Here is a 24,789-nt window from a genome sequence, read left to right as displayed (position 1 = left end):
CAAAGCAGGGTCTGTAAGGGGCGTGGCCTGAGTAGAATGGGGTGTGGCCTCTTTGGAGAGGGGGTGTGGCTTGGGGAGGAGCATTCCAAGGACCAGGTGAAATCTCAGGAAGAGTCTCGTATCACTCCCAACCTTGAGGTCTTTTTACCTGCAGGCACCAGAGAACGCAAGTATATACAGGCAGGTAATAAAACAAGGGCTGCACAGATTTTGTCACTGCAAATGCAACATTTAATGCAGCGGTTAAAACAGCAAACAGCAGGAAGTGTGCCTGGAATATTGGGCAGGGGTCGTCCTTTATGAAAAATCAGCCATGGCAGCTGTTGCAAGAGGCTCTTGAGAAAATAAGGGGCATAGGCTCCCTGCCTGAAACCCTAGAGAACTGCTGCCAGTCAGTGCATGCAATACTGAGCTAGATGGACCATTGGCACAACTATATTCTGCGCTGGGGGGGGGGGGAGAAGTTTGGCAGGTGACACAAAGAGAAGGAAGGCTCAGATGTTTCCACACCTACAAGCTTTTCTCAACCTTGGGATCTCAGATGTTGTTGGGCCACAGTGTCCATTGTTGTTTAGTCGTTTAGTCGTGTCCGACTCTTCGTGACCCCATGGACCAGAGCATGCCAGGCACTCCTGTCTTCCACTGCCTCCTGCAGTTTGGTCAAACTCATGCTGGTAGCTTCGAGAACACAGTCCAACCATCTCGTCCTCTGTTGTCCCCTTCTCCTTGCACCCTCCCATCTTTCCCAACATCAGGGTCTTTTCCAGGAAGTCTTCTCTTCTCGTGAGGTGGCCAAAGTATTGGAGCCTCAGCTTCAGGATCTGTCCTTCCAGTGAGCACTCAGGGCTGATTTCCTTCAGAATGGAGAGGTTTGATCTTCTTGCAGTCCATGGGACTCTCAAGAGTCTCCTCCAGCACCAGAATTCAAAAGCATCAATTCTGCAGTGATCATGGAGCCCAAGAAAGTAAAATCTCTCACTGCCTCCATTTCTTCCCCTTCTATTTGCCAGGAGGTGATGGGACCAGTGGCCATGATCTTCGTTCTTTGATGTTGAGCTTCAGACCATATTTTGCGCTCTCCTCTTTCACCCTCATTAAAAGGTTCTTTAATTCCTCCTCACTTTCTGCCATCAATGTTGTGTCATCTGCATATCTGAGGTTGTTGATATTTCTTCCGGCAATCTGAATTCCGGCTTGGGATTCATCCAGCCCAGCCTTTCGCATGATGAATTCTGCATAAGCAGAGAGGCAATATACATTGTCCATTAGCCCTGACCATTAACCATGCTGGCTAGTGGGAACTGGCATCCCAACATCTTCTGCAGAGCCACTGCCAAGTTGTGGGGGATCCTGTGTGGGAACAAGGCAGTGGGGCTTGAGAGACCAGGCAAAAAGTGTGGTCTCTTTCCATGGTGCTGAATCCCTTTTATATCTCTGAACAGAGCAAGGGTGTCCAAGTTGCCACTTTTGATCACATGCGTTTGAGGAAATAAAGCCAATTCGCGTTACAAAGCAGGGGGAACGTCCGATTTCCCTCCCTCCCAGTCCTGAGAGCTTGCAGTGGGGTTACAAGTAGAAGCCCATTTCCTTCCGTCCTCATGATGATCTCTGGGAACTAAGTCATGGTGAAAGTGAGAAAATGCCGGTGAATTGTCCGCATGCCAAGGAGGTTGTGCATTCTTTGATAGGAGTAGTTGGGAGTGCTTTAATAAGGTTCAAGCGCCATGGAGGCAGGGAAGGCTGGGGAGTTGGTTGTCGTCGGAGACGGAAGATGGAGACGGTGGTTTGCATCAGCTTCAGTTCTGCGAGAAGGGGAGAGAATAAAAGAGCAACATTTATTACAAAGCCAACTAGGAGCAACAGCACTGTGTTGAAGCAGAGTTCAACACGGTGCTGTTGCTCCTAGTTGTCTGTTACCATGGGGTGTGGCAGGGGTGGGGATAAGCCCTGGAGTTGGGAGAGTTTATAAGTTAAGGCAGGAAAAGAAATAAATTGATGGGCAGGAAAGTATCATGAAATGATAGACTGGAAAAATCTTTTCTGCCCTCCCTCAAAACTGTCTTTTGACAGCTATCTTGCAAAGCACTCCAGGATCCGACTCCTTTTTGCTATTTTAAAGCTGTCTGGCTTTTCCTCATTATTGTCTATACCATTATTGACTCTACCACCTATTGTTATTATTATTATTTCAATTTTTTAAATTAATTTTCCAAAAAAAATTAAGACAAGCAAACAAACAAACAAACAAACATACATCCTAATTGTAATTAAACCAATCTTAATAACATTGTTAAATGACTTCTTCAAATCCCCCTGGTTGAATTTCATTGTATACCATTTTAACAGTTTTCCAAAATCAATTTTCTCAAAAAAAATAACTTAAACACTTAATATCATATTATTCTTATTCTTATTCTTATTCTTATTCTTATTCTTATTCTTATTCTTATTCTTATTCTTATTCTTATTCTTATTCTTATTCTTATTCTTATTCTTACCCAGCCCATCTGGCTGGGTTTCCCCAGCCACTCTGGGCAGCTTCCAGCAAAATATTAAAATACAGTATTTGTATTTTACAAATATGACCCCACCAATATCCTCTGTATCCAAAGGGTTCTGGACACAGAGGCTGTAGGGACACCATATGGGGAGTTGGCTGCCACCTAACGCCTATTCCGCATTTATAAGAAATCAATCTTCTAGGACGGCAGCACTTAAAAGCTTTGGAACTCCCTGCCACTTGACATCACTGTCCCCTTTCCACTGCCATGTTTCTTTAGACAAACCTATCCAGACACATGGAACACTCACATGGACTTTATACCTTTTCAGCTGCAGTTCATTTTAATTTTGTCAGTGCTTTAGAAACCTGAGGTCTTATCAAGGATATTGATGTTTTGTTTTTAGCTCTGCTAACTGCCTAGAGGGTGTGTATGTAAATCTTGTTGGATAACTAATAAACAAGTGAATAGCTATTGCAAAGTGCCCCCCCAACACCCAAAGGCCCAACACCCAGGGCTTTAGCTCAGAGCTAGATCACCTGCACTGCATGCAGAATGTCACAAGTTCACTCCCCAATGGCATCTCCAGCCAGAAAGACACTCTGCCTGCAATCTCAGAATGCTGCTGCCAGCCTGTGTAGGCAACATTGCGCTAGAGCGCCCAATGGGCTGACTCGATGTCAGGCACCTTCCTGTGCTCCCTTACCCGGTTCCTGTTACAGCCAAGTCCAGTTGAGGTCCCTATCCTGTCCAGCCTCTGGCCGAAGCAGTTTGAGGACCTTTGCAGGCTGCGGGGAGAGTTGAAAAGTGCTCTCAGTTTGTTCCTTGCAGCCGCCGGCTCTCTTGCCACTGGCTGCTCCCAGCTGCTGGGGCCGAAGGCGCCTTCGCCCTGAGGCCTCGCGTATTCGTTGTCCCAGGTGGCAGAAGCCTGGGAAACATCTCTGGCTGTTTCATCATTGGGTTGGAGCTCCGACTCCTTTCCTCCGAATTCAAGTCTGTCTTCCAGGAGCTCCAAAAGGGCCTGGGAAACAGGAGCGGGGAGGGGAAGAGAACAAGAGCCATAGAATTGGAAGGGATCATGAGGGTCATCTGTGGGACGCGGGTGGCACTGTGGGTTAAACCACAGAGCCTAGGACTTGCCGATCAGAAGGTCGGCGGTTCGAATCCCCACGACGGGATTGAGCTCCCGTTGTTCGATCCCAGCTCCTGCCAACCTAGCAGTTCAAAAGCATGTCAAAGTGCAAGTAGATAAATAGGTACCACTCCGGCGGGAGGGTAAATGGTGTTTCCGTGCACTGCTCTGGTTCGCCAGAAGCGGCTTAGTCATGCTGGCCACATGACCCAGAAGCTGTATGCCAGCTCCCTCAGCCAATAAAGCAAGATGAGCGCCGCAACCCCAGAGTCGTCTGCGACTAATCGTCAGGGGTCCCTTTACCTTTACTATGAGGGTCTTCTAGCTCAGCCCCACTGCAATGCCGGAATCTTTTTGCCCAATGTGGGACTCAAACCCACAACCCTGAGATGAAGAGTCTCACGCTCTACTGACTAAACGATTGCAAAAACAAACAAGCAAAAGCTAGACTCCTGTGCAGGAGGGACCCCGTAGAGCAGACACAGAATACCTGCTTTGCATGGAGAAGGTCCTTCACTCAATTCCCCGATGTCATCTCCCGGTAGGGAGATTTCTTGCCTGAATCCCTGGAGAGCTGCTGCCAGTCAGGGCAGACAATACTGAGCTGGGTGAACCCAAGGGTTTGACTCCACTATAGGCAATTTAAAAATCTTTCCTATGTTCTTGTGTTAGATCTGTCTTAATTTGCGGCTGATTTGGTAAAATTTGGAAAATCAATCAAAACAATTTGGCCCACAAAAAGGAAGGAAACACATTTCCTCAGAGGTACTTCAAATGTGCCATTATTTACTTTACAATACTTGAACTTTTTTAAAAAAAATATTTTTTATTAAATTTTCTGTTTTACAATTTAAAATACTCATTTTACATCCTTAAGAGATCAATGACTTCCCTTCTTTTCTTTCTATTGTGCATTTAGCATATCATAAATCCCTGCTTATTTTACAAAAACTATATCATTCAGTATTCCGTTATTGCATCCATCAAAATGGATTATACTGTTGAATTATTTATTATTTATTATTATTATTGCTATTATTGCTATTATTATTATTATTATTAGAATTTATATACCGCCCTATACCCAGGGATCTCAGGGCGGTTCACAGAATAATGCTTAATGCTGCCAGCATTTTCAGCACTACACAATTATTTCCCATTTATTCAATAAACATTTTCCAATCTTGTTTAAACGTATGTTCTTCTTGTTCTCTTATTCTACATATTAAGTCTGCAAGCTGCGCATATTCCATCAGTTTAAGTTGCCATTCTTCTTTAGTTGGGACCTCGCTCGTTTTCCATTTTTGGGCTAACAAAACACAAGCCGCAGTAGTAGCCTATATAAATAACCTTTTTCGACACCTGGGAATTTCAGTCCGAATTCATTAAGTCCTATGCACTGAATAATTGAACTTTTCAATGCATTGGACGTAACAAATTACTTTCTGTGCTCTTTGAAGCTGAAGCATCCCCTTGATCATTTCTAACTGGTGGGGAATCGAACCTGGAGCCTTCCACACACAAAGCAGGTATGGCTCTTACCTTAACACACAGGAACCTAGGAAGCTAAAAAGGGTAAAGGTAAAGGGGCCCCTGAACATGAGGTCCAGTTGTGACTGACTCTGGGGTTGCGGCACTCATCTTGCCCTATTGGCCGAGGGAGCCGGCGTACAGCTTCCGGGTCATGTGGCCAGCATGACTAAGCCGCTTCAGGCGAACCAGAGCAGCGCACAGAAATGCCGTTCACCTTCCCGCCAGAGTGGTACCTATTTATCTACTTGCACTTTGACATGCTTTCGAACTGCTAGGTTGGCAGGAGCAGGGACCAAGCAACGGGAGCTCACCACGTCACGGGGATTCGAACCACCGACCTTCTGAACGGCAAGTCCTAGGCTCTGTGGTTTAACCCACAGTGCCACCAGCATCCCTGCAACCTAGGAAGCTACCTTGTACCAAGTCAGACCCTTGGTTCATCAAGCTCAGTACTGTTTACACTGACCGGCAGTAGCTCTCCATTGCTTCAGAGGGGTGACATTCCCATTCTTACCTGGAGATGCCAGAGAACGAATCATTCTGCAATGATTCAAGGGTAGAATAATCTAGTTCATTGAGGTATTGGTTGCTTTATATCCCTTCTGTCCTCCAAAGAGCTCAAGGAGGCATGCACGGTTTTCTTGCTCCCTGTATTGTCCTCACAACAGCCCTGCAAAGTAGGCCAGGCTAAGAGCTGGTGATGTGGCCCAAGGTCGCCCAGTGAACTTCATGTGGCTGAGTGAGGATCTGAACTCTGGTCTCTCAAGTCCTAGTTTGGCACTCTGAACTGCTGAACTGCGCCAGATTGCAGCCAACGAAGTTTTACTGCTAATAGACCATCTGAAATTAATGGTCTTAAGACGTAGCAGTAGCTGTTGGACTGGTCATGTTGTGCGGATGCCTGATTATCGTCTTCCAAAGCAACTGCTCTATTCCGAACTTAAAAATGGAAAGCGTAATGCTGGTGGTCAGCAAAAGAGGTTTAAAGACCCTCTCAAGGCAAATCTAATATAATGTAGGATAAACACTGACAACTGGGAAACACTGGCCTGCGAGCGCTCCAGTTGGAGAACAGCCTTTACCAAAGGTGTCATGGGCTTTGAAGACACTCGAACTCAGGACACAAGGGAGAAACGTGCTAAGAGGAAGGCATGCTTGGCAAACCCTCACCGTGATCAACTTCTGCCCAGAAACCTGTGTCCCCACTGTGGAAGGACGTGTGGATCCAGAATTGGCCTCCACAGTCACTTACGGACTCATTGTTAAAACCGTGTTTGTGGAAGACAATCTTACTTGGCTACAAGGGATTGCCAAAGAAGTAGCTGTTATTAAGGTTCAAAATAATTATAATTATATTCCACACAAACAGGTCTCAATGTGATGTTCCAAATGCAATAAAAGCAGTTTAGAAACAGTGCGGAAAGTAAGAGCAGATAAATTTTAAAACAACACTAAACGGATACCAGATCATCCAGCTGTGGAAGCTGTGGAAGCCCACAGGAACAAAGATGGCTTCAGATGTTTTGGGGAAGTGCAGAAAATTGTGGGTGCCTGTCGTATACTGAACACTAAAAGCCCTGCTCTGAGTTACTGCGGAGCTGGCTGCTGAGATCCATGGAGCTTGCAGGAGAAGTCAGCCCTGCCCATTAACTTTGAGGGGTCTACTCTGAGTAGGACTAGCATAGGACGCAATCCTTCAGCTCTTTGTCCGAACCAACCTGAAATTAGAGCCCTGCTAGTCTGCTGTGGGTTAAACCACAGAGACTAGGACTTGCCGATCAGAAGGTTGGTGGTTCAAATCCCCGCAGTGGGGTGAGCTCCCGTTGCTCGGTCCCAGCTCCTGCCAACCTAGCAGTTCGAAAGCATGTCAAAGTACAAGTAGATAAATAGGTACTGTTCAGGCGGGAAGGTAGCGGCATTTCCGTGCACTGCTCTGGTTTGCCAGAAGCGGCTTAGTTATGCTGGCCACATGACCCAGAAGCTGTACACCGGCTCCCTCGGCCAATAAAGCGAGATGAGCACCGCAACCCCAGAGTCGGCCACGACTGGACCTAATGGTCAGGGGTCCCTTTACCAAGTCTTCTTCAAACCTCTCCATTCTTAAGGAAATCAGCCCTGAGTGCTCACTGGAAGGACAGATCCTGAAGCTGAGGCTCCAATACTTTGGTCACCTCATGAGAAGAGAAGACTCCCTGGAAAAGACCCTGATATTGGGAAAGATGGAGGGCACAAGGAGAAGGGGACGACAGAGGACGAGATGGTTGGGCAGTGTTCTCGAAGCTACCAGTGTGAGCTTGACCAAACTGCGGGAGGCAGTGGAAGACAGGAGGGCCTGGTGTGCTCTGGTCCAGGGGGTCACGAAGACTAAACAACTAAACAACAACAGTCTTCTTCCTCTTACCTTGAGGTCCGCTAGCTCTGAACCGTGGGCAGCTCTGCCTTCGAGTTGACCGCCAATGAAGAACAGGACAAGGAGGAAAGGAATTGCTAATCCCATGGTGTTGGGTTTGGACTAGATGACTCTTGAGGCCCCCTCGAACTCTACGATGGCCACCGATCTCCCTCTCTTCTTCCTTTCTCAGTGCAAACCCTGACCCTCTCCCCATCTTTATAGCCCCGCAGGACCAGGAAATATTAATGGCCAAAGAATGAACCCCACCACATTCCGTCACCCGCACTTGATAAGGGATCTGAGATATGTGGAGAAGATTCCCTTTTAAAGTGATCTGTGTTGGCCTGACGGGAAGAACTTCTCAGCCCCTATGAAGAGCAACTGTGGGCTCTCCCTTGTGACACCACATTCCTGTTGACTCAACTGAAGAGGCTTCACACTTGCAAGGTGTGAAAGAAGCTCCAAAGCTTTCCCTCTTAGTTTATCTCTCTGGGGAAGTGGCTTCCGCAAGCCCTGGTAGATTCCAGCAGTGGAAGGAAATGGAACAAAGAACTAGCTGGCTGGTAAACACATAAGAACATAACAGGAGCCCTGAAGGACCAGGCCAGTGGACCATCTAATCCAGGGGTCAGCAAACTTTTTCAGCAGGGGGCCGGTCCACTGTCCCTCAGACCTTGTGGGGGCCCGGACTATAATTTTTTAAAAAAATAATGAACAAATTCCTATGCCTCACAAAAAACCCAGAGATGCATTTTAAGTAAAAGGACGCTTTCTACTCATGTAAAAACACACTGATTCCCGAACTGTCTGCGGGCCAGATTTAGAAGGTGATTGGGCTGGATCCGGCCCCCGGGCCTTAGTTTGCCTACCCATGATCTAGTCCATCATCCTGGTGGAGACTCGCAATCAGGATTCGATCCCAAGAACCCTCTCCCCCTGAAAATGATATATTGATGGTTTCTAACATGGAGTAAACTGGCAAAAGTGTATAAAACTAAATAAAATACCATATTTTCCATTGTATAAGATGCCCCCATGTATAAGAAGACCCCTTTTTTTGGGGGGGGGGTTGTCCAGAGTTATTGAGCTTTTTTGGGGGGGGGGGTCACCAATGCAAATTGCTCTACAACCTGCCCGCCACGGCAAATCACACGCATCACCGCGACCAAAAAGCCCACGTTCTTGCATTCCAGGAGCTGGACTAGATGACTAGATGATCCTTTGGGTTCCTTCCAACTCTACAATTTTATGATTCTATGTTTTTAACCCTTTTCCTCGGTTAAAATGGTTTTATGTTGGAAGTGTATTTCAAAATGCGCCGGGTCTAATACACCATGGCTTTGTGCTGCTTTGAGATTTAATCTACTCGATCCAGCCAATGGCCCACCTAGTCCAGCATTGTCTTCTTACAGTGGCTGAACAGTTGCCTGTGGGAGCTACTGGGTGGGCAATTTCAAAAGTCGATATAAGAGCTTGCACACCAAAGTTTGGGGTTCCTCCTCCCTCCTGCGTGCTGTGAGTGGGGACCCTGTTGCAACAGTTTAATAAAGATCATGCTTGCTAGCTGCTTAGCTTCTCAATATTCTCTGGTTGGCCTCTGTTATTTTCTCCTATCGATAGGAAACCCACTTAAGGACTCTATATGGCCTCTTGGATACCCCAGAAGGGATAAAGGAACAGTTTTTTCTTCTAACACAGGCTAACTGGCTAGCTAGGGGACGCGGGTGGCGCTGTGGGTTAAACCACAGAGCCTAGGACTTTCCGATCGGAAGGTCGGCGGTTCGAATCCCCGTGACAGGGTGAGCTCCCGTTGCTCGGTCCCTGCTCCTGCCAACCTAGCAGTTCGAAAGCATGTCAAAGTCCAGGTAGATAAATAGGTACTGCTCTGGCAGGAAGGTAAACGGCGTTTCCGTGCGCTGCTCTGGTTCGCCAGAAGCGGCTTAGACATGCTGGCCACATGACCCGGAAGCTGTACTCCGGCTCCCTTGGCCAATAAAGTGAGATGAGCGCCGCAACCCCAGAGTCGGCCACGACGGGACCTAATGGTCAGGGGTCCCTTTAACAGGCTAGCTAGCTATAAATCAAATGGTTTGGGGCATAGTTTCTGAGAAGCTCATGCACGGACTGATCGGCCGCAGGGCCGCGCAAACTGAGGCTACCTATGGGGTTCATTTCACCGGTTCTCGGGGGCTTCCAAGTGGCAGGTTGAGGTGCTTGCTGGGTATGTATATATTGCTTGCTGTTTAGAATAAAATCTTTAATCTTCTCACTTGTTTGTGTTTTGTATTACTTCTGAATCTCATTTGAAAAGAACAACCTTGCATTTGGCAAGACAACCAACCTGACATGAAGTCTCTCTCGGTTATAGCATGTATATCTGAAGGAGCGTCTCCACGCCCATCATTCTGCCCAGACACTGAGGTCCAGCACTGAGGGCCTTCTGGCGGTTCCCTCCCTGCGATAAGCCAAGTTACAGGGAACCAGGCAGAGGGCCTTCTCGGTAGTGGCACCCGCCCTGTGGAACGCCCTCCTACCAGATGACAAAGAGAACAACAACTACCAAATTTTTAGAAGACATCTGAAGGCAGCCCTGTTTAGGGAAACTTTTCATGTTTGATGTGTTACTGTATTTAAATGTTTTGTTGGAAGCCATCCAGAGTGGCTGGGGAAGCCCAGCCAGATGGGCGGGGTATATATATAATATGATTATTATGATTATTATGATTATGCTTTTTTGTACTTCTCTCGTTTTTATTGCTTCGTTGCAAAAGTCAGGGGCCTGCTCCTCTCTCGGCTGAGTTGTGGCAAGGGCCCATGGGTTTCCTGGCATTTACCCAGGGTCTGTGTTCCTTTGGAGAATTGAGACACAGCAGATACTGTCGTAGAATTAAGAAATATGGGGTTTTTCTTTTCTTTCTTTTGAATAAATCTTTATTGGTTTAAAATACAAACATACAAGCATACAACAAGCATACAAAGAAGGTAAGTATTATCGCACAGTTTTGTTTTATATCCTTTTTCTTACATTCCATTATAATGTTTATTTCAGTTATCTGTTATTCGCAAGTATCATATCAATTCTGCTAAAATAGTATCATTTTTGCAATATAGTCGTATATATTCCTGAAATATTTTCCATTCTCTATATATTTTCTGGTTTAAAATATGGAGGTTTTTTCATCTATTTGCTCCTTCAGTCTGCTGAGCCCATGGACCTCCCTCAGGAGGTTATCGATTCTCCTTCCTTGGAGGTTTTTAAGCACAGATTTTGGATGGCCACCTGTCATGGACCAGATGACCCACAGGACCCCTTCCAACTCTTCAATTGTATGATTCTATGTGCAAAAAGAGCAGCCTTCAGAAATTCTGAACATTGGGATAATCTGTCAATTCCAGGTTCTCCATTACTCTGTTATACCATTCCAGCCCAGTATGAAGTTTTATTTAATTTTATTAAAATACATATTAATTGTGTGGTGTGTTTTTTTAATAGACTTGTGGTTTCTAATATATTTTAACACATCTCAGGTCCCTTTCCTCCTCTCCTTTGGTATTTCACACCTGTTTTCTGAGATGAGTCTGTTCTAAGCTTGATTTTTGTGTTTTAGTAAAAATCTATTCGATTTTTTTTATAATCCTTGTGAAAATCAATTGATGTGAATAGACACAAGTTGTTGTTTTGGCAAAGCAGTTCTCCCTAAAACAACGCATTCTCATGTGGTACTTTCACCAAAACATTATGCACAGTTTACCTGGATATAATTTAATTCTGTACGCATTGCTTGCCTGGAGACTTGCATTGCAAAACTGGGAAAAGTGCACATTTCAAATATTGCAGGGGGCCTGTGTTTTGCTTCATATAATAATAATAATAATAATAATAATAATAATAATAATAATAAAAATACTTTATCTATACCCCACCCATCTGGCTGGGTTTCCCCAGCCACCCTGGGCAGCTATTGTTTATGTATTGTTTCAAGTAGGGATTCGGTTGGCACTGTGGTCTAAACCAGGGGTAGGCAAACTGTCCCAATTGCCTTCTAAATCCGGCCAGTGGATGGTCTGAGAATCAGTGTGTTTTTACATTAGTAGAATGTCTCATTAAAATGTATCTCTGGGTTATTTGTGGGGCCTGCCTGGGGTTTTTCATGAATAGAATGTGTGCTTTTAATTTAAAATGCATCTCTGGGTTATTTGTGGGGCATAGGAATTTGTTCATTTATTTATTTTTCCAAAATATAGTCCGGCTCCCCAAAAGGTCTGAGGGACAGTGGACCAGCCCCCTGCTGAAAAAGTTTGCTGCCCCCTGGTCTAAACCACTGAGCCTCTTGGGCTTGCTTATTAGAAGGTCAGCGGTTCGAATCCCCATGACAGGGTGAGCACCTGTTGCTCTGTCCCAGCTCCTGCCAACCTAGCAGTTTGAAAGCACACCAGTGCAAGTAGATAAATAGGTAGCGCTCCAGCGGGAAGGTAAACAGTGTTTCCATGCACTCTGGCTTCCGTGACGATGTCAAGAAGCGGTTTAGTCCTGCTGGCAACATGACCCGGAAATCTGTCTGTGGACAAATGCTGGCTCCCTTGGCCTGAAAGCGAGATGAGCGCCGCAACCCCATAGTCACCTTTGACTGGGCTTAACTGTCCATGGGTCCTTGACCTTACCTTTACCTTATGTATTGTTTCAGAAAGTGTGAATTAGGTAGGTTTGCCTTTAAATGCAAACGAAATCTAGCATCTCTTGCATCTCTCCATCCCCAGCACTGAATTATCCTCCATTTCAGCCTTCTGTATCCTGGAGGAGCTTTGAAATTACACAACTAGGAGCTGGTTCTGGGAGTGGGTGTGGCTATGCAAATACATGTTTGAAAGGAAAGAACGCGCGAGAGGATGAGGAATAAGTAGATCCAACAGCAGGGGGGAAAAGAGCAAATGTGTTTGATTTTTATTGTTTCAATCTCTGTGCCGAAAGTAAGAAAGTTTGTTTGTTTTAGAAAAAAGAAAAGAAAAAAAGAATACACAAACATACAAGAGGTCAAAGAAATAAATAAATCAATAAATTAAGAAATAAATAAGCGGGAAGCATGATTCCAGAGGACTTTTGGGGGAAAGCACACGTCTTCAGAAATTCACGTCGTCAAAAGGTCGGATGCCGTGAGCTGACGGCAGGAAAGCGGATCTTAATTCCTCCTCGACCCTGGAAGCAAAAGGTTAAAAAAAGAAAAGGATTTAGAATCCTAGGATTAGAAGGGACTCTGAGAGTCGTCCAACCCCCTGCAATATAGGAATATATATTCCTATATATAGCTGTTATTTTACCAGCTTTATACACCCCAGTAAGATTTATTCCTTGCCTTTTTTATTAGAGGTATGTGAGCCAAGCAAGAGAACTTGGGAGATTCATTACTGTTCCTAGATTGATCAGTGGGAGGAAGCAGCTGGGAAGCGGATTCTGGCTAAACCCCAGACTTCCAAGCTGCCAGATATTCACCCTTGAAGCGTTTGATGCTAAGAACGGGTACTCATGGAGAGTTGCAACAGGCAGCTCTCACTAAAGAGGGAGTAGCCTGTCGCAACTCTGTACAAGTCCCTGTTCTGGGCATCGATGGGAAGGGTTTGCAGGTTTAGCCGGTGGACCAAAACGAAGCATGCGTCTGTTATCGTAAGCTTGGAGGGGTGTGTGCTTTCCTGTAATTCTCCCAGAAAGCGCTATTCTAGGTCAGGCAATAACAAGGGGGTGGGGTGGGGAGGCCTCACCTCTGCATCCCATCGCAGTCACTTCCCCGATCCGGTCCAGTCTCCTCCCGAAACAGCTCTTCGCTGTCTGGATCCCCCGCATGCGCTTAAGCAGGGAGCTGCGGTCGGAGAGGAACGGGGCGGAATAGGCCGGGGTCTCGACTTGCTGGCTGTTGCCATCATCCAGGAACTCGGCCAGTCCCTCCCTCTGGCTTTCAGGATCTTCTAGGTTGGGGCTGTTCTGCAGATCTTCCATCAGGGAGACTTTCTCCTCCAGCCTCTGCAGAAGGGCCTGAATGGAAAATGAATATAATGTTCCTCTTTCGTTCCTTTCTTCTGCCTGAACCTTTCTGCTGCCTGAACCTCACCTTCCTTCCTTCCTTCCTTCCTTCCTTCCTTCCTTCCTTCCTTCCTTCCTTCCTTCCTTCCTCAGGGGTTCAGCTAGCTCAGCAATTCCCACACTTTTCCAGCCCCCCCATCCCCTTGCTTCCATAAACTCATTCTTCATGCCCGCTGCTCTACTCTATAAAAAGCATTATTCAGAATATCAGTTGGCATATATAATAACCCAATAAAATTCGAAGCAGGAACAATTAATGGCACACCTGTTCAGTATCCTGTTTAGACATTTTAGTGCGATGAATTTGACACAATTGATGAATTTGATCCAGCTTTTCAAAGTCTGGTAGGTGCTGTGATTCTCCAGGGGTCTGGCTTCACCCCCATGGTTGTACGCCATTGTTTCTTGAGACAGATGGCAAGCAACCCCCTGCCACTGCCTTGCCTATTAGTGCCCCCTAGGTAATCCCACCACTGCCCCCCCAGGGGGCACTACTGTCTACTTTGGGAACCACTGAGACAGGTAATTTTAGACCCTGAACACTACAGTCTCATTTAGTTACTTTTATAATTTCATTACGGGACGCGGGTGGCACTGTGGGTTAAACCACAGAGCCTAGGGCTTGCCGATCAGAAGGTCGGCGGTTTGAATCCCTGTGACGGGGTGAGCTCCCGTTGCTCGGTCCCTGCTCCTGCCAACCTAGCAGTTCAAAAGCACCTCAAAGTGCAATTCGATAAATAGGTACCACTCCGGTGGGAAGGTAAATGGTGTTTCAGTGCGCTGCTCTGGTTCGCCAGAAGTAGCTTAGTCCTGCTGGCCACATGACCCGGAAGCTGTACGCCGGCTCCCTAGGCCAGTAAAGCAAGATGAACGCCGCAACCCCAGAGTTGGCCACGACTGGACCTAATGGTCAGGGGTCCCTTTACCTTTATTATTTCATTATTTGTTAGGTTCCCATCCCACCTTCTTCTTCCTCCAAGGAGCTTGAGTTGGCATACATGGTCCTCATTTAATCCCCTCAACAACCCTGTGAGGTAGGCTAAGCTAAGAGACAGGGAGTGGCCTAAGGTCACCTCAGATGACCTTCATGGCCAAGCGGGGATTTGAACCCTGGTCTCTCAGGTCCCAGTCTGAGACTCTAACCATTAGGCCATGCTGCCTTTTAATGGGGGAAGTGTCATATTTTGGTGGTAGAGCACATGCTTTGCATGCAGAAGGTCCCAGGGCTCCCCCCCCCCAGTTTCTTTCTGGTGTCTGCCTGTTCCTGGAAACCGGGTTTGTCGTTCTGCAAATACAATTCTTTCTTTTGGACTTGTGATTTTACAGATATGAAACATGCATTTTGCTGCTGAGCTCTAGGTCTCCTAAAGTGCATAAGATTCCCCAGTATCAAGGCCAGTGAGTCAGATGCCTTTAAGAAGTTAACAAGGAAGACACCTGATCATTCAAGAACCAGAGTGCTGGAGTGGTTAGAGTGATTATCTGGCTGGGGCCTGGGAGACCAGCGTTCAAATCCTCCCACAGCTAGGAAGCTCACTGGCGGACCTTGGGCCCTCTCCCTGCCTCTTAGCCTAGCCTACCTCACAGGGTCGTTGCGGGAATTAAATGAGGAGGGGGGAGAAGCAAGTTTGCCACCTTGAGCTCCTCTGAGAAAAAGGTGGGCCCGAAACAGAACAAATAAATAAATCTGTCCATTTCAGGTCATTGTCTTCCCAGTCTTAAAATTCACCACTCCACATCTCTGCAGCAGAAAATCCATACGTGCAAATTTCTATAAGCAATTTTGACCAGCATATACACATTTGCACAAGCAGAGTCCCCCAATGTGACATATTTTAGCATGTTCCTTTTTGCTGACCTCTGCATTTTTGCACACACTTGTTGACGGAGACAAAATTGGGAGATGTGTGCGTTTCAAAGGTCTCTTCTGTTTCGTTTCGTGTATCCAGTCGAGAACTGTGAACCGGGTCGTTTTCTCACTAAAATGCAAAGGGGATCAACTTTCTTCCCTGACCCTTCCTACGTGTCAGGGCTGTTGTGAGCGTAAAATGAGGGAGATGGAGGGGAGAAAAACATAGGCCACCTTGAGGTGGAATATTAATGTAATAACAGGTGATAAATAAATATATCACAGTTAGACACTCCGTAACATGGAAAAGCCTTGTCTCCCTGCCACAAGCCCAGGATCCTTTATGAATTTTATCATTTATTTGTTGCATTTATATCCTAGAATTTTAGGTTCAGCTGGGAGGCAGGGGCGGATCCCAAGGTCACCCAGCGAACTGCATGGACAAGTGGGGATTTGAACCCTGGTCTCCCAGGTCCTAGCTCTGTAACCACTCTGCAACGCTGCCTCTCTTTTACAAGTTGCCTATGCTCACTGCCATCCTAACATTCTGCAACCGAGGAAGGACTCATCCGCCCAGCCATAGCTAAGAATGGAAGAAGGGGAAAAGACACAACCCAGTATTTCATTCCCAGCAGCGACGGGTACAGTGGCTGGAGCATTGGACCTGCGTTCAAATCCTCCACTCACTGGCCATGAAACTCACTGTGGTGACTTTGGTCCAGTCACTGCCTCTCAGCCTAACCAACCTCACAGGGTTGTTGTGGGGGAATGAATGTATGCGACCATGTGCTCCTTAGAGGAAAAGGTAGACTATAAGTTCTAATCACAACAATAATCTTAGATCCGGTCCTCCACATCTCTATATTGATTTTCCATTTATTTATTTATTTGAAGTTTTATTTAATTTTATTAAAATGCATATTAATGGTGTGGTTTTTTTTTTTTTAATAGACTTGTAATTTCTAACATATTCTAACACATCTCAGCTCCCTTTCCTCCCTTCCTTTGGTATTTCACACCTGTTTTTCTGGGACGAGTCTGTTTTAATTTTTGTGCTTTTATTGATTTTTGTGTTTTAATAAAAACCTATTCAATTTTTCTTTAAGTCCTTGTGAAAAATCAGTTGATGTGAATTTTCCCTAATAGATGCAAGTGGTGGTGGTTTTGCAAAGTGGTTCTTCCTAAAATAATGCATTCTCATGTGCACAACAACCCAGTATTTCGTTCCCAACAGCGACCGGCCGGCATCACTTCCCTGTCAATTACCCCCAGCACCCTCCGACTCTGAGGTAGACTGCCTCTAAACATGGAAGGTTGGCTTTCCATGAATTTCTCCCCCAGGAGGGGAGAGCCCATCCTGGAATAGTAAAATCCTAGGACTGAGTCTCCCAAAACCTGCCCCTCTGGGTTCCTTAGAGAAACCTAGACAGTATCTTAAAAAGCAGAGACATCACCTTGCCAACAAAGGTTCGTATAGTTAAAGCTATGGTTTTCCCAGTAGTGATGTATGGAAGTGAGAGCTGGACCATAAAGAAGGCTGATCGCCAAAGAATTGATGCTTTTGAATCCTGGTGCTGGCGGAGACTCTTTAGAGTCCCATGGACTGACTGCAAGAAGATCAAACCTTTCCATTCTGAAGGAAATCAGCCCTGAGCGCTCACTGGAAGGACAGATCCTGAAGCTGAGGCTCCAGTACTTTGGCCCCCTCATGAGAAGAGAAGTCTCCTTGGAAAAGACCCTGATGTTGGGAAAGATGGAGGGCACAAGGAGAAGGGGACGACAGAGGACGAGATGGTGGGATAGTGTTCTCGAGGCTACCAGCATGAGTCTGACCAAACTGCAGGAGGCAGTGGAAGTCGGACACGACTAAACAACTAAACAACTAAACAACACAGGACTGAGACTCCCCAAACCTGCCCCTCTGGGTTCCTTACCTCCATGCTGGCTAGCTCCTTGGCGGGGCTGAGGCTGTCGATGGGATGGGCCATGGGGTGCTGGAAGCAGAGGAGGAACAGCAAGACGAAGGTGACTGTGGTCGAGCCCTGGGTGTCCATGCTTGGAGAAGGTGCGTTTGGCTTTCTCGCTCTGGAGACGATGTCTTTTTCGAGAGATCTCTGGCTTCGCTTCGTCCCTGCTCTGTTGTGTCCTGTGCTGTCTGCTTCTCCCTAGCCGGCCTTATATACCCTTTGAGCCGAGCTCTGCTTCCTTGGGTTATCGGTGGGACTATCTGGGGCGCATTCCAGCCCCCTCGCTGGAATGCAGCTCCTTTCAGAGAAGATTCCCTTTATTAGGTGTCACTGGGCAGCTGATCTCCTAGCATGCAGGAGTCACAAGCCGGTGATTTCATGCCGCCTGCCCTCTCGGCTGATACTGGCCTCGGAGATTACAAACCCCATCCCTCATTGGAATTTCTTTTACCTCCCCCCCCAACAACTTTCAAACATTTCCCAGATCTGAGCAGAGAGGACCCTCGAAATATCCCCAGAAATGCACCTTGGGGAAATCGCCTTGTATAGTTAAAGCAAGAAGCTCGAGAGGACAGCTTTTTTTTTGCAGGGTGAGATGGAATCTGATGATACCCCGGCCCTGGATTTTCCCCCAAGGTCCATTCCTATATATGGAGTAATGAAGGTATCAGTTCAGTCCTGGCTTTGCTTCCTTTCTAAGTGGCTTTGTTCCATTCGGGGCTTAATATTGGCATCAAGAAGAGTCAGGCATTTGCAAGAACTCAATCTTTGAGCGCGGCAGCACTTTGGAACTCCCCACCACTTGAAGTCAGGCAGTGGCCTTTGCTGTACTTTTGGCTGTAGCTAAATGAAAAAAACAACAACATTTCTTTCATTTTAGACAAGCCTCCCCAGGTATTTAGGAAGTTGATGTGAGTTTTTAATCTGTTCTTTAGTCTTTATTCCTTTTTTGTCAACCACTTTGTGTTTAAAAAACCCCAACAACAATTAAGCAGTATATAAATTTTATGAAATAAGTCAATCAATAAAATTAAGCTTATCTGGGCATCGTGACCTTTGGCCCAGATGGGGCAGCTAGCCTGTGGGTCAGATATCTAAACTGAACCTTAGTTCCTTCTTTTTCACTTTTACTGATGTATCGTAACATAGCAAAAAAAGCAGGCCTCCCCAAAGTCTTTTCATTTCAGATTGCATTCACAGTCCTGAGTACAGACTCAGTCAAATGAGAGAAGTTCTTTTTTATCATTGTTCTTATTCATTATATCCCACCGTTTTCTTCCCAAGAGCTCCAGTCGGCATGCACACTTCTCCCCCTCCCCATTTTATCCTCAGAACAACAGCCCTGAAAGGTATGTTAGCCTGGGAGGCGGTAGCTGGCCTGAATTCACCCCAGGGTTTGAACCTCACTCTCCCAGGTCCTGGCCCAGCCCTCTAACCACTGCTCTACCCTGTCTTCCAAGCGAAAGAACAGAGAGATGAACTATCGTTTTGCTATAGGGAGAAAATCCCAAGGGGAAGCAAGCCAGAGCCATCCCAGAGCCACAAACGCAAGAAGGGTATAAGGCAGGGTTTATGTGGCCCTCCAGGTATCACGGATCTGGCCCTCAGAACTCCTCCCAGCCACCCTCACACCGACTCTGCTCTCCATCACCCTTGAGAGTCCCTCCCCCATCTGCTTGGACTGTGCCCTTGAATTCTTATAATGCCTCTTGTTAATAATAATAATATAATAATAATAATTTATTTATACCCTGCCCATCTGGCTGGGCTTCCCCGGCCACTCTGGGCAGCTTCCAAAAAAATATTAAAATACCGTAATACATCAAACATTAAAAGCTTCCCTAAACAGGGCTGCCTTCAGATGTCTTCTAAAAGTCGGGTAGTTGTTGTTCTCTTTGACATCTGGTGGGAGGGATTGCCACAGGGCGGGGGCCACTACCGAGAAGGCCCTCTGCCTGGTTCCCTGTAACTTCGCTTCTCACAGTGAGGGAACCGCCAGAAGGCCCTCGGCTCTGGACTTCAGTGTCCGGGTAGAACAATGGGGGTGGGGACACTCCTTCAGGTATACTGGGCCGAGGCTGTTTAGGGCTTTAAACGTCAGCACCAACACTTTGAATTGTGCTCAGAAATGTACTGGGAGCGAATGTAGGTCTTTCAGGGCCAGTGTTATGTGGTCTCAGCGGCAGCTCCCAGTCACCAGTCTGGCTGCCGCATTCTGGATTAGTTGTAGTTTCCGAGTCACCTTCAAAGGTAGCCCCATGTAGAGCGCATTGCAGTAGTCCAAGCGGGAGATAACTACAGCATGCACCACCCTGGCAAGACAGTCCGTGGCAGGTAGGGTCTCAGCCTGTGTACCAGGTGAAGCTGGTAAACAGCTGCCCTGGACACAGAATTAACCTGTGCCTCCATGGACAGCTGAGAGTCCAAAATGACTCCCAGGCTGCGCACCTGGTCCTTCAGGGGCACAGTTACCCCATTCAGGACCAGGGAGTCATTCAGGACCAGGGAGTCATTCAGGACCAGGGAGTTGGCTTGGATGAATACAACTCTATATGCTTAAGTTAGGATGGATGGATTTTTATTTTTATTCTTAATGTGGGCTGGCAATGTTTCTTCCCCCTCCCAATTTTTCTAAAATATATAGGGTTCACTCCAGCTCAGTCCTATTCAGAGTAGATCCACTGAAATGAATGGATCTAGGTTAAGCAAGGCCACCCACCCCATACGTTTCAAGTGCTATGACGCCGCTTTAAACAGCAGCTGCCCACAGAGAACTCTGGGAACTGTAGTTTACTAAGGGGGCTGAGAGTTGTGAGGCAACCTCTGTCAGAACTACTATTCCCAGAGTTCCCTGGCAGGGCAGAATGATCGCTAAAAGCCCACCCTGAGACTTGTACCTCTGCAAAGGGGGTTTCCTAACTCTCAGCGCTCTTAGCAAACTACAGTTCCCAAGATTCTTTAGACGGAAGCCATGGCTGTTTAAAGTGATGTCCTGGTGCTTTCAGAGTATGGTTGCTGCTGCCTGACCACCCAGAAAAGAGCCACATTTTAAAAGGGTATAGGATGTTTTAAACGGTTCTAATTTCGGTTCCTCTGTTTCATTTTTGTTGGGTTGGTGTTGGTTAAATGTTTAGCTGGAGTCGGCATTTACTTTAATTTGGGTATAACTGTAAACTGATTATGATTATTATTGTTGTTATTGGTTTTTTATTGATTTGTTGGTTTGTTTGTTGCATGTATAGGATATGTTGTTTTTTAATGTTTGATGTTTTGTTCTGTTTTATATGTTGTAAGCTGCCCAGAGGGGCTGGGGAAACCCAGCCAGATGGGTGGGGCATAAAATAAAAATTATCATTATTATTAGATGGTGTGAACGTGACTGGGGTCAAATTCCGAGCAGGAGTAGCACTGAGTACAATTTTTCAAAAAGTTCAAAAAGCACTGTTCCGATGCATCAATTTGCGCCCAGAGTGTCCTTTTCTTTGAAAGTGGTTTGACCTTGGCGGAACGGTTTGCATTTTTGTGCGACAGCCTCCCTGCAAGCTCGCTTTGCTGGGAACCAGAAAATAATAAGCTTCCGATGTGATCCAGACCCTTGGCTTCTCTCCAAGGTGCTGAATCAGACCTCCCTCCAGCTCCCTTAAGCTAGGTGGGGATGTTGAACCGCAGAACCCTTTCCCGGGTCAACAGAACCTGCCTCTCTTATCCCAGCATGGATTTAATTTTTCTTTTCTGCTCCTTTTGGGGGGAAAACAAACAGGAGAATTGTTCCTGCTGCGGTTCTGAATCCTCAGATCTCTGCATGTCATGAACCTAGTCTAGTCTTGCAGCCAGAAATCAAGGGCTTTAAAAATTGGTTGGGGTGGCAGCGTTTAGGGGAGCAACGAAATCAGGGATCAGTGGGAGATCAGGTTAGGACAAAGCAGGAAGGTTTTCAGGGGGCCTTTCACTGAGTCAGCACTGCACCCAGCTCAGTGTTGTTGGCCCTGACTGGCAGTTTCAAGCAAGGCACTTGCTCTCCTCTCTGTCTAAATCTCCCTTTGTGTAGAGATTTTCAAAAGGGATACATGACAAATCTGAAGAATCATGAATTGTGCAGGCTGTTTATGTTAGCCAGATTTAATATGCTGATAGTGAGAGGAAGATATTTAGCTCTCCCAGAATCAGAGCGTCTCTGCAAATGTAGCAAACAGGAACCTGATAATTTGGAGCATATTTTCTTTTCTTGTGATTTTGGCATTATGCCAGAAGACAATTATTATTTTTTTGCAAAAATTTTTATTAGTTTTTACAATATCAACGACAAACAAAAACATAAAACAAACAAAACATAACAAACATAAATCCTAACCTTATTGAAAATAACAGTTATTTACTTTGTAAAATGACTTCCTCGTTTCCCCTTAGTTGAATTTCACTGCATATCCTTATAACGGTTTTCCAAATCCCAATTTTAATACCCTTTAAATTAAATGTTAACATCTTTAAATCTTTTCCTTCTTGTATTAAAAATATTATTTTGTCAGTTAACATAAGTACAATCCTAAACCCATTGGGTATCTGGACGCTATTTCCAGTTATTTTGGCTTAACAAATTTAGCTAAATAATCATTAAATTTCTTCCATTCTTCATGGTATTCCTCCTCCTTCTGGTCGCGGACTCTTCCGGTTAGATCGGCTAGCTCCATAAAATCCATCATCTTCACCTGCCATTCTTCTACTGTTGGTAATTCTTGAGTTTTCCACTTTTTAGCTAACAGAATACGAGCCGCAGTTGTGGCATACAAAAATAGATTAACATCTTTCTTGGGCAATTCCGAACCTATTATTCCAAGAAGAAAGGCCTCTGGTTTCTTTGTAAATGTATATTTCAACATTTTTTTCATTTCATTATAAATCTTTTCCCAGAAGTCTTTCACCTTGGGGCAGGTCCACCACATATGAAAGAATGTTCCTTCCTTTTCTTTGCATTTCCAACATGTATAATCACAGTTATGATACATCTTTGATAATTTTAGGATAGAATATTCTTTATGTATGCAACTACAGCAGCAAGAATTCTTTTGGCAAAGTATTGGAAGATGCAAGAACTACCCACTCTGGAAGAATGGCAGATGAAGGTGACCGAATTTATGGGACTGGCAGAGATGACCGGCAGAATCCGAGACCAGAGGAAGGAGGCAGTGGAGGAGGATTGGGAAAAATTTAAAGTATATCTTAAGAACTGTTGTAAAATTTCGGACTGTTAAGATGTCAAGGGGTAAGAAACAGAGAATTACAGCTGTAATCGTTTAAGTTGAGAAAATCCAAAAAAGTTAAATGAAAAAATTGACTGAAGGGTTGCTAAAAAATTGCAAAACAAGGATGCAGTGAAGGGGAGGTATGGTGAAGTCACATTTTATTTATTTCTCTGTGTTTTTTCTTTTCTTTTCTTGTTTTCTGTTTTCTGTTTTGGAAATTAATAAAAATTATCTTTAAAAAAAAAAAAAAAGATAATTTTACAGGAGTCAAATACCATCTATACATGCGGTGAACTTCACCCCTTTCTTCCACAATCTTTCCCAGTCCTCAAACATTATATTATGTCCTAAATCTCTTGCCCACTCTATCATCACCGATTTAACTTGTTCGTCTTTCGTATGCCACTCCAGCAAAAGCTTGTACATTTTAGATATGTTTTTACCTTCAGTATCTAACAACTCCATCTCCAACTTGGATTTTTCCCAGGCAAAACCATTTTTCTTATCCAGTTTATACAGTTCGTTAACCTGGGGGTAATGTAACCAATTTAACTTATCTTTAATTTGCTCAAATGGTCTTAATTTATAACCTTCCTCTTCCTCTATTAATAAGTCATAATATCTCAACCATTTGGTATCCATATTTAAATTTTTCTGGGCCTTTACCCCCATTGATGAAAGCCATCTGGGCGTCTTTCTTTCTAAAAGGTCTTTGTATTTTATCCAAACATTATACAACGATTTTCTAATTATATGATTTTTAAATGCTTTATGGGCTTTTACTTTATCATACCACAAATATGCATGCCAACCAAACACATTATCAAATCCTTCCAAATCTAGTAAATCTGTATCTTTTAATTTCATCCATTCTTTAATCCAACAAAGTGCAGCAGCTTCAAAATAGATTTTTAAATCTGGCAGAGAGAATCCCCCTCTTTCTTGTGGCAGGGAGTTCCATAGTTTAACTTTGTGCTGCGAGGACTGAAATTCAGGAGATTTCTGTCGCGAATCTCCCAGCATTCAGCTTCATTGGATGTCGTCAGATTCCTCCTATTTTGCACAATTTGTATACGGTGTCTGTTTGATAATGTGTGGCTTGCTATGCCTAATAAAGGATATTTGATTTTTTAAAAGGCAAGGATTTTGTACGATTCACAGCCACTGCTGGTTCTGTGATGGCTTTTGGTGGCTGGTGGCTACTAGCTGTGCCTGCCTGCTTGGGCTAGATAAGGCAAGGGAAAGCTGGAGACAGCAAAACACAGGCGGTGGGGAAGCTTCGTGAACATTTAAAAACAGAAAGGTGTGAGAGGAGGTGGACTCTGGTGAACTTTGGTAGCTGCCAGTGTCCTCAAACTGTATGTAAAATAGATCTGGGTATCCTGTCTGAGAAGGCAATAATTTAGATCAGGGTTCGGGAACCTTTGGTCCTCTGGGTGATGTGGTACTACAATTCCCAACCAACCCTGGCAAACATGACCAATGAATGATGTGAGTTGTAGCTCTGCAATATCCGCAGGGCCAAAGGTTCCCCACGTCTCACTTAGAACATCAGGGGAAATTTTTACCGATTTCACCTCACCCTATTATCCCAGACACTGGGATTTTCTGTTGTTATTCCTCTAATGGAACACCCTCCCCTCTTCCAGACACGAAGCACTGTTGATCTGCAACATCTGATATCTTGCAAAGGCTTGTCTTTTTGCCCAGGCTTTCCCTGACCCCTAAGATTGGACCATGTTATCATTGAATTCTTATATATAAAGAATATATTGAATGCTTTTGATGACATCAATCTAATTATACCGTTATATAGTTTTTCCTGTAAACCACAGGAAAGCGAAGATCTCCCTTTCTATGGCAGAACTGCTATCTCATAATCACCAACCCCAATAAGTGGACTTCTATTTAGACGTATAGGCTGCCTGTATTAATGAATGCATATAAGTGCATTAGGGCCGAGGGAATGGTTTTATTGTTTAATGTCAGCTGACGATGCTTTGCCAATTAAAAAAAGTAAATTTCTGAAAAGGAGAAAGGATCGGACACCCACCCTCCTTTTTGTTCTGAACAGAGGAGAGGGGGGAATGAGCTTCTCTCTG

At 45.2% G+C, this 24,789-nt stretch overlaps 2 protein-coding genes across 2 annotated transcripts; both read right to left on the bottom strand.

The window, feature by feature from the left end:
- Positions 1-1,271: 1,271 nt before the first annotated feature.
- Positions 1,272-7,764, bottom strand: LOC309347012 (natriuretic peptides A-like). The gene is made up of 3 exons (XM_081871441.1): positions 7,568-7,764; positions 3,208-3,522; positions 1,272-1,802 (listed from the first exon to the last, which is right to left on the bottom strand). The coding sequence occupies exons 1-3, from the start codon at positions 7,661-7,663 to the stop codon at positions 1,797-1,799; spliced, it is 417 nt and encodes a 138-aa protein (XP_081727567.1). The 5' UTR covers positions 7,664-7,764; the 3' UTR covers positions 1,272-1,796.
- A 4,712-nt stretch (positions 7,765-12,476) lies between these two features.
- On the bottom strand, positions 12,477-17,739 carry LOC309347013 (natriuretic peptides A-like). The gene is made up of 3 exons (XM_081871442.1): positions 17,415-17,739; positions 13,313-13,583; positions 12,477-12,752 (listed from the first exon to the last, which is right to left on the bottom strand). Exons 1-3 carry the CDS (start codon positions 17,532-17,534, stop codon positions 12,736-12,738), a joined length of 408 nt encoding a protein of 135 aa, XP_081727568.1. The 5' UTR covers positions 17,535-17,739; the 3' UTR covers positions 12,477-12,735.
- Positions 17,740-24,789: the final 7,050 nt, after the last annotated feature.

Source organism: Podarcis erhardii (assembly GCF_964252035.2).
Source record: "Podarcis erhardii genome assembly, chromosome: 7".
Taxonomy (NCBI): Eukaryota; Metazoa; Chordata; class Lepidosauria; order Squamata; family Lacertidae; genus Podarcis; species Podarcis erhardii.
Note: the sequence above shows the minus strand (reverse complement) of the source record. Positions and strands in the feature narration are given on the sequence as shown.

What these genes read in the sequence shown, in the direction of transcription:
- LOC309347013 (XM_081871442.1), bottom strand. Translation starts at nt 17,534, where the DNA reads ATGGACACCCAGGGCTCGACCACAGTCACCTTCGTCTTGCTGTTCCTC. An exon ending in AGGAGCTAGCCAGCATGGAG is followed by an intron (nt 13,584 to 17,414) that starts GTAAGGAACCCA and finishes TTTTCCATTCAG; the next exon opens with GCCCTTCTGCAGAGGCTGGA.
- LOC309347012 (XM_081871441.1), bottom strand. Translation starts at nt 7,663, where the DNA reads ATGGGATTAGCAATTCCTTTCCTCCTTGTCCTGTTCTTCATTGGCGGT. An exon ending in CAGAGCTAGCGGACCTCAAG is followed by an intron (nt 3,523 to 7,567) that starts GTAAGAGGAAGA and finishes CCTGTTTCCCAG; the next exon opens with GCCCTTTTGGAGCTCCTGGA.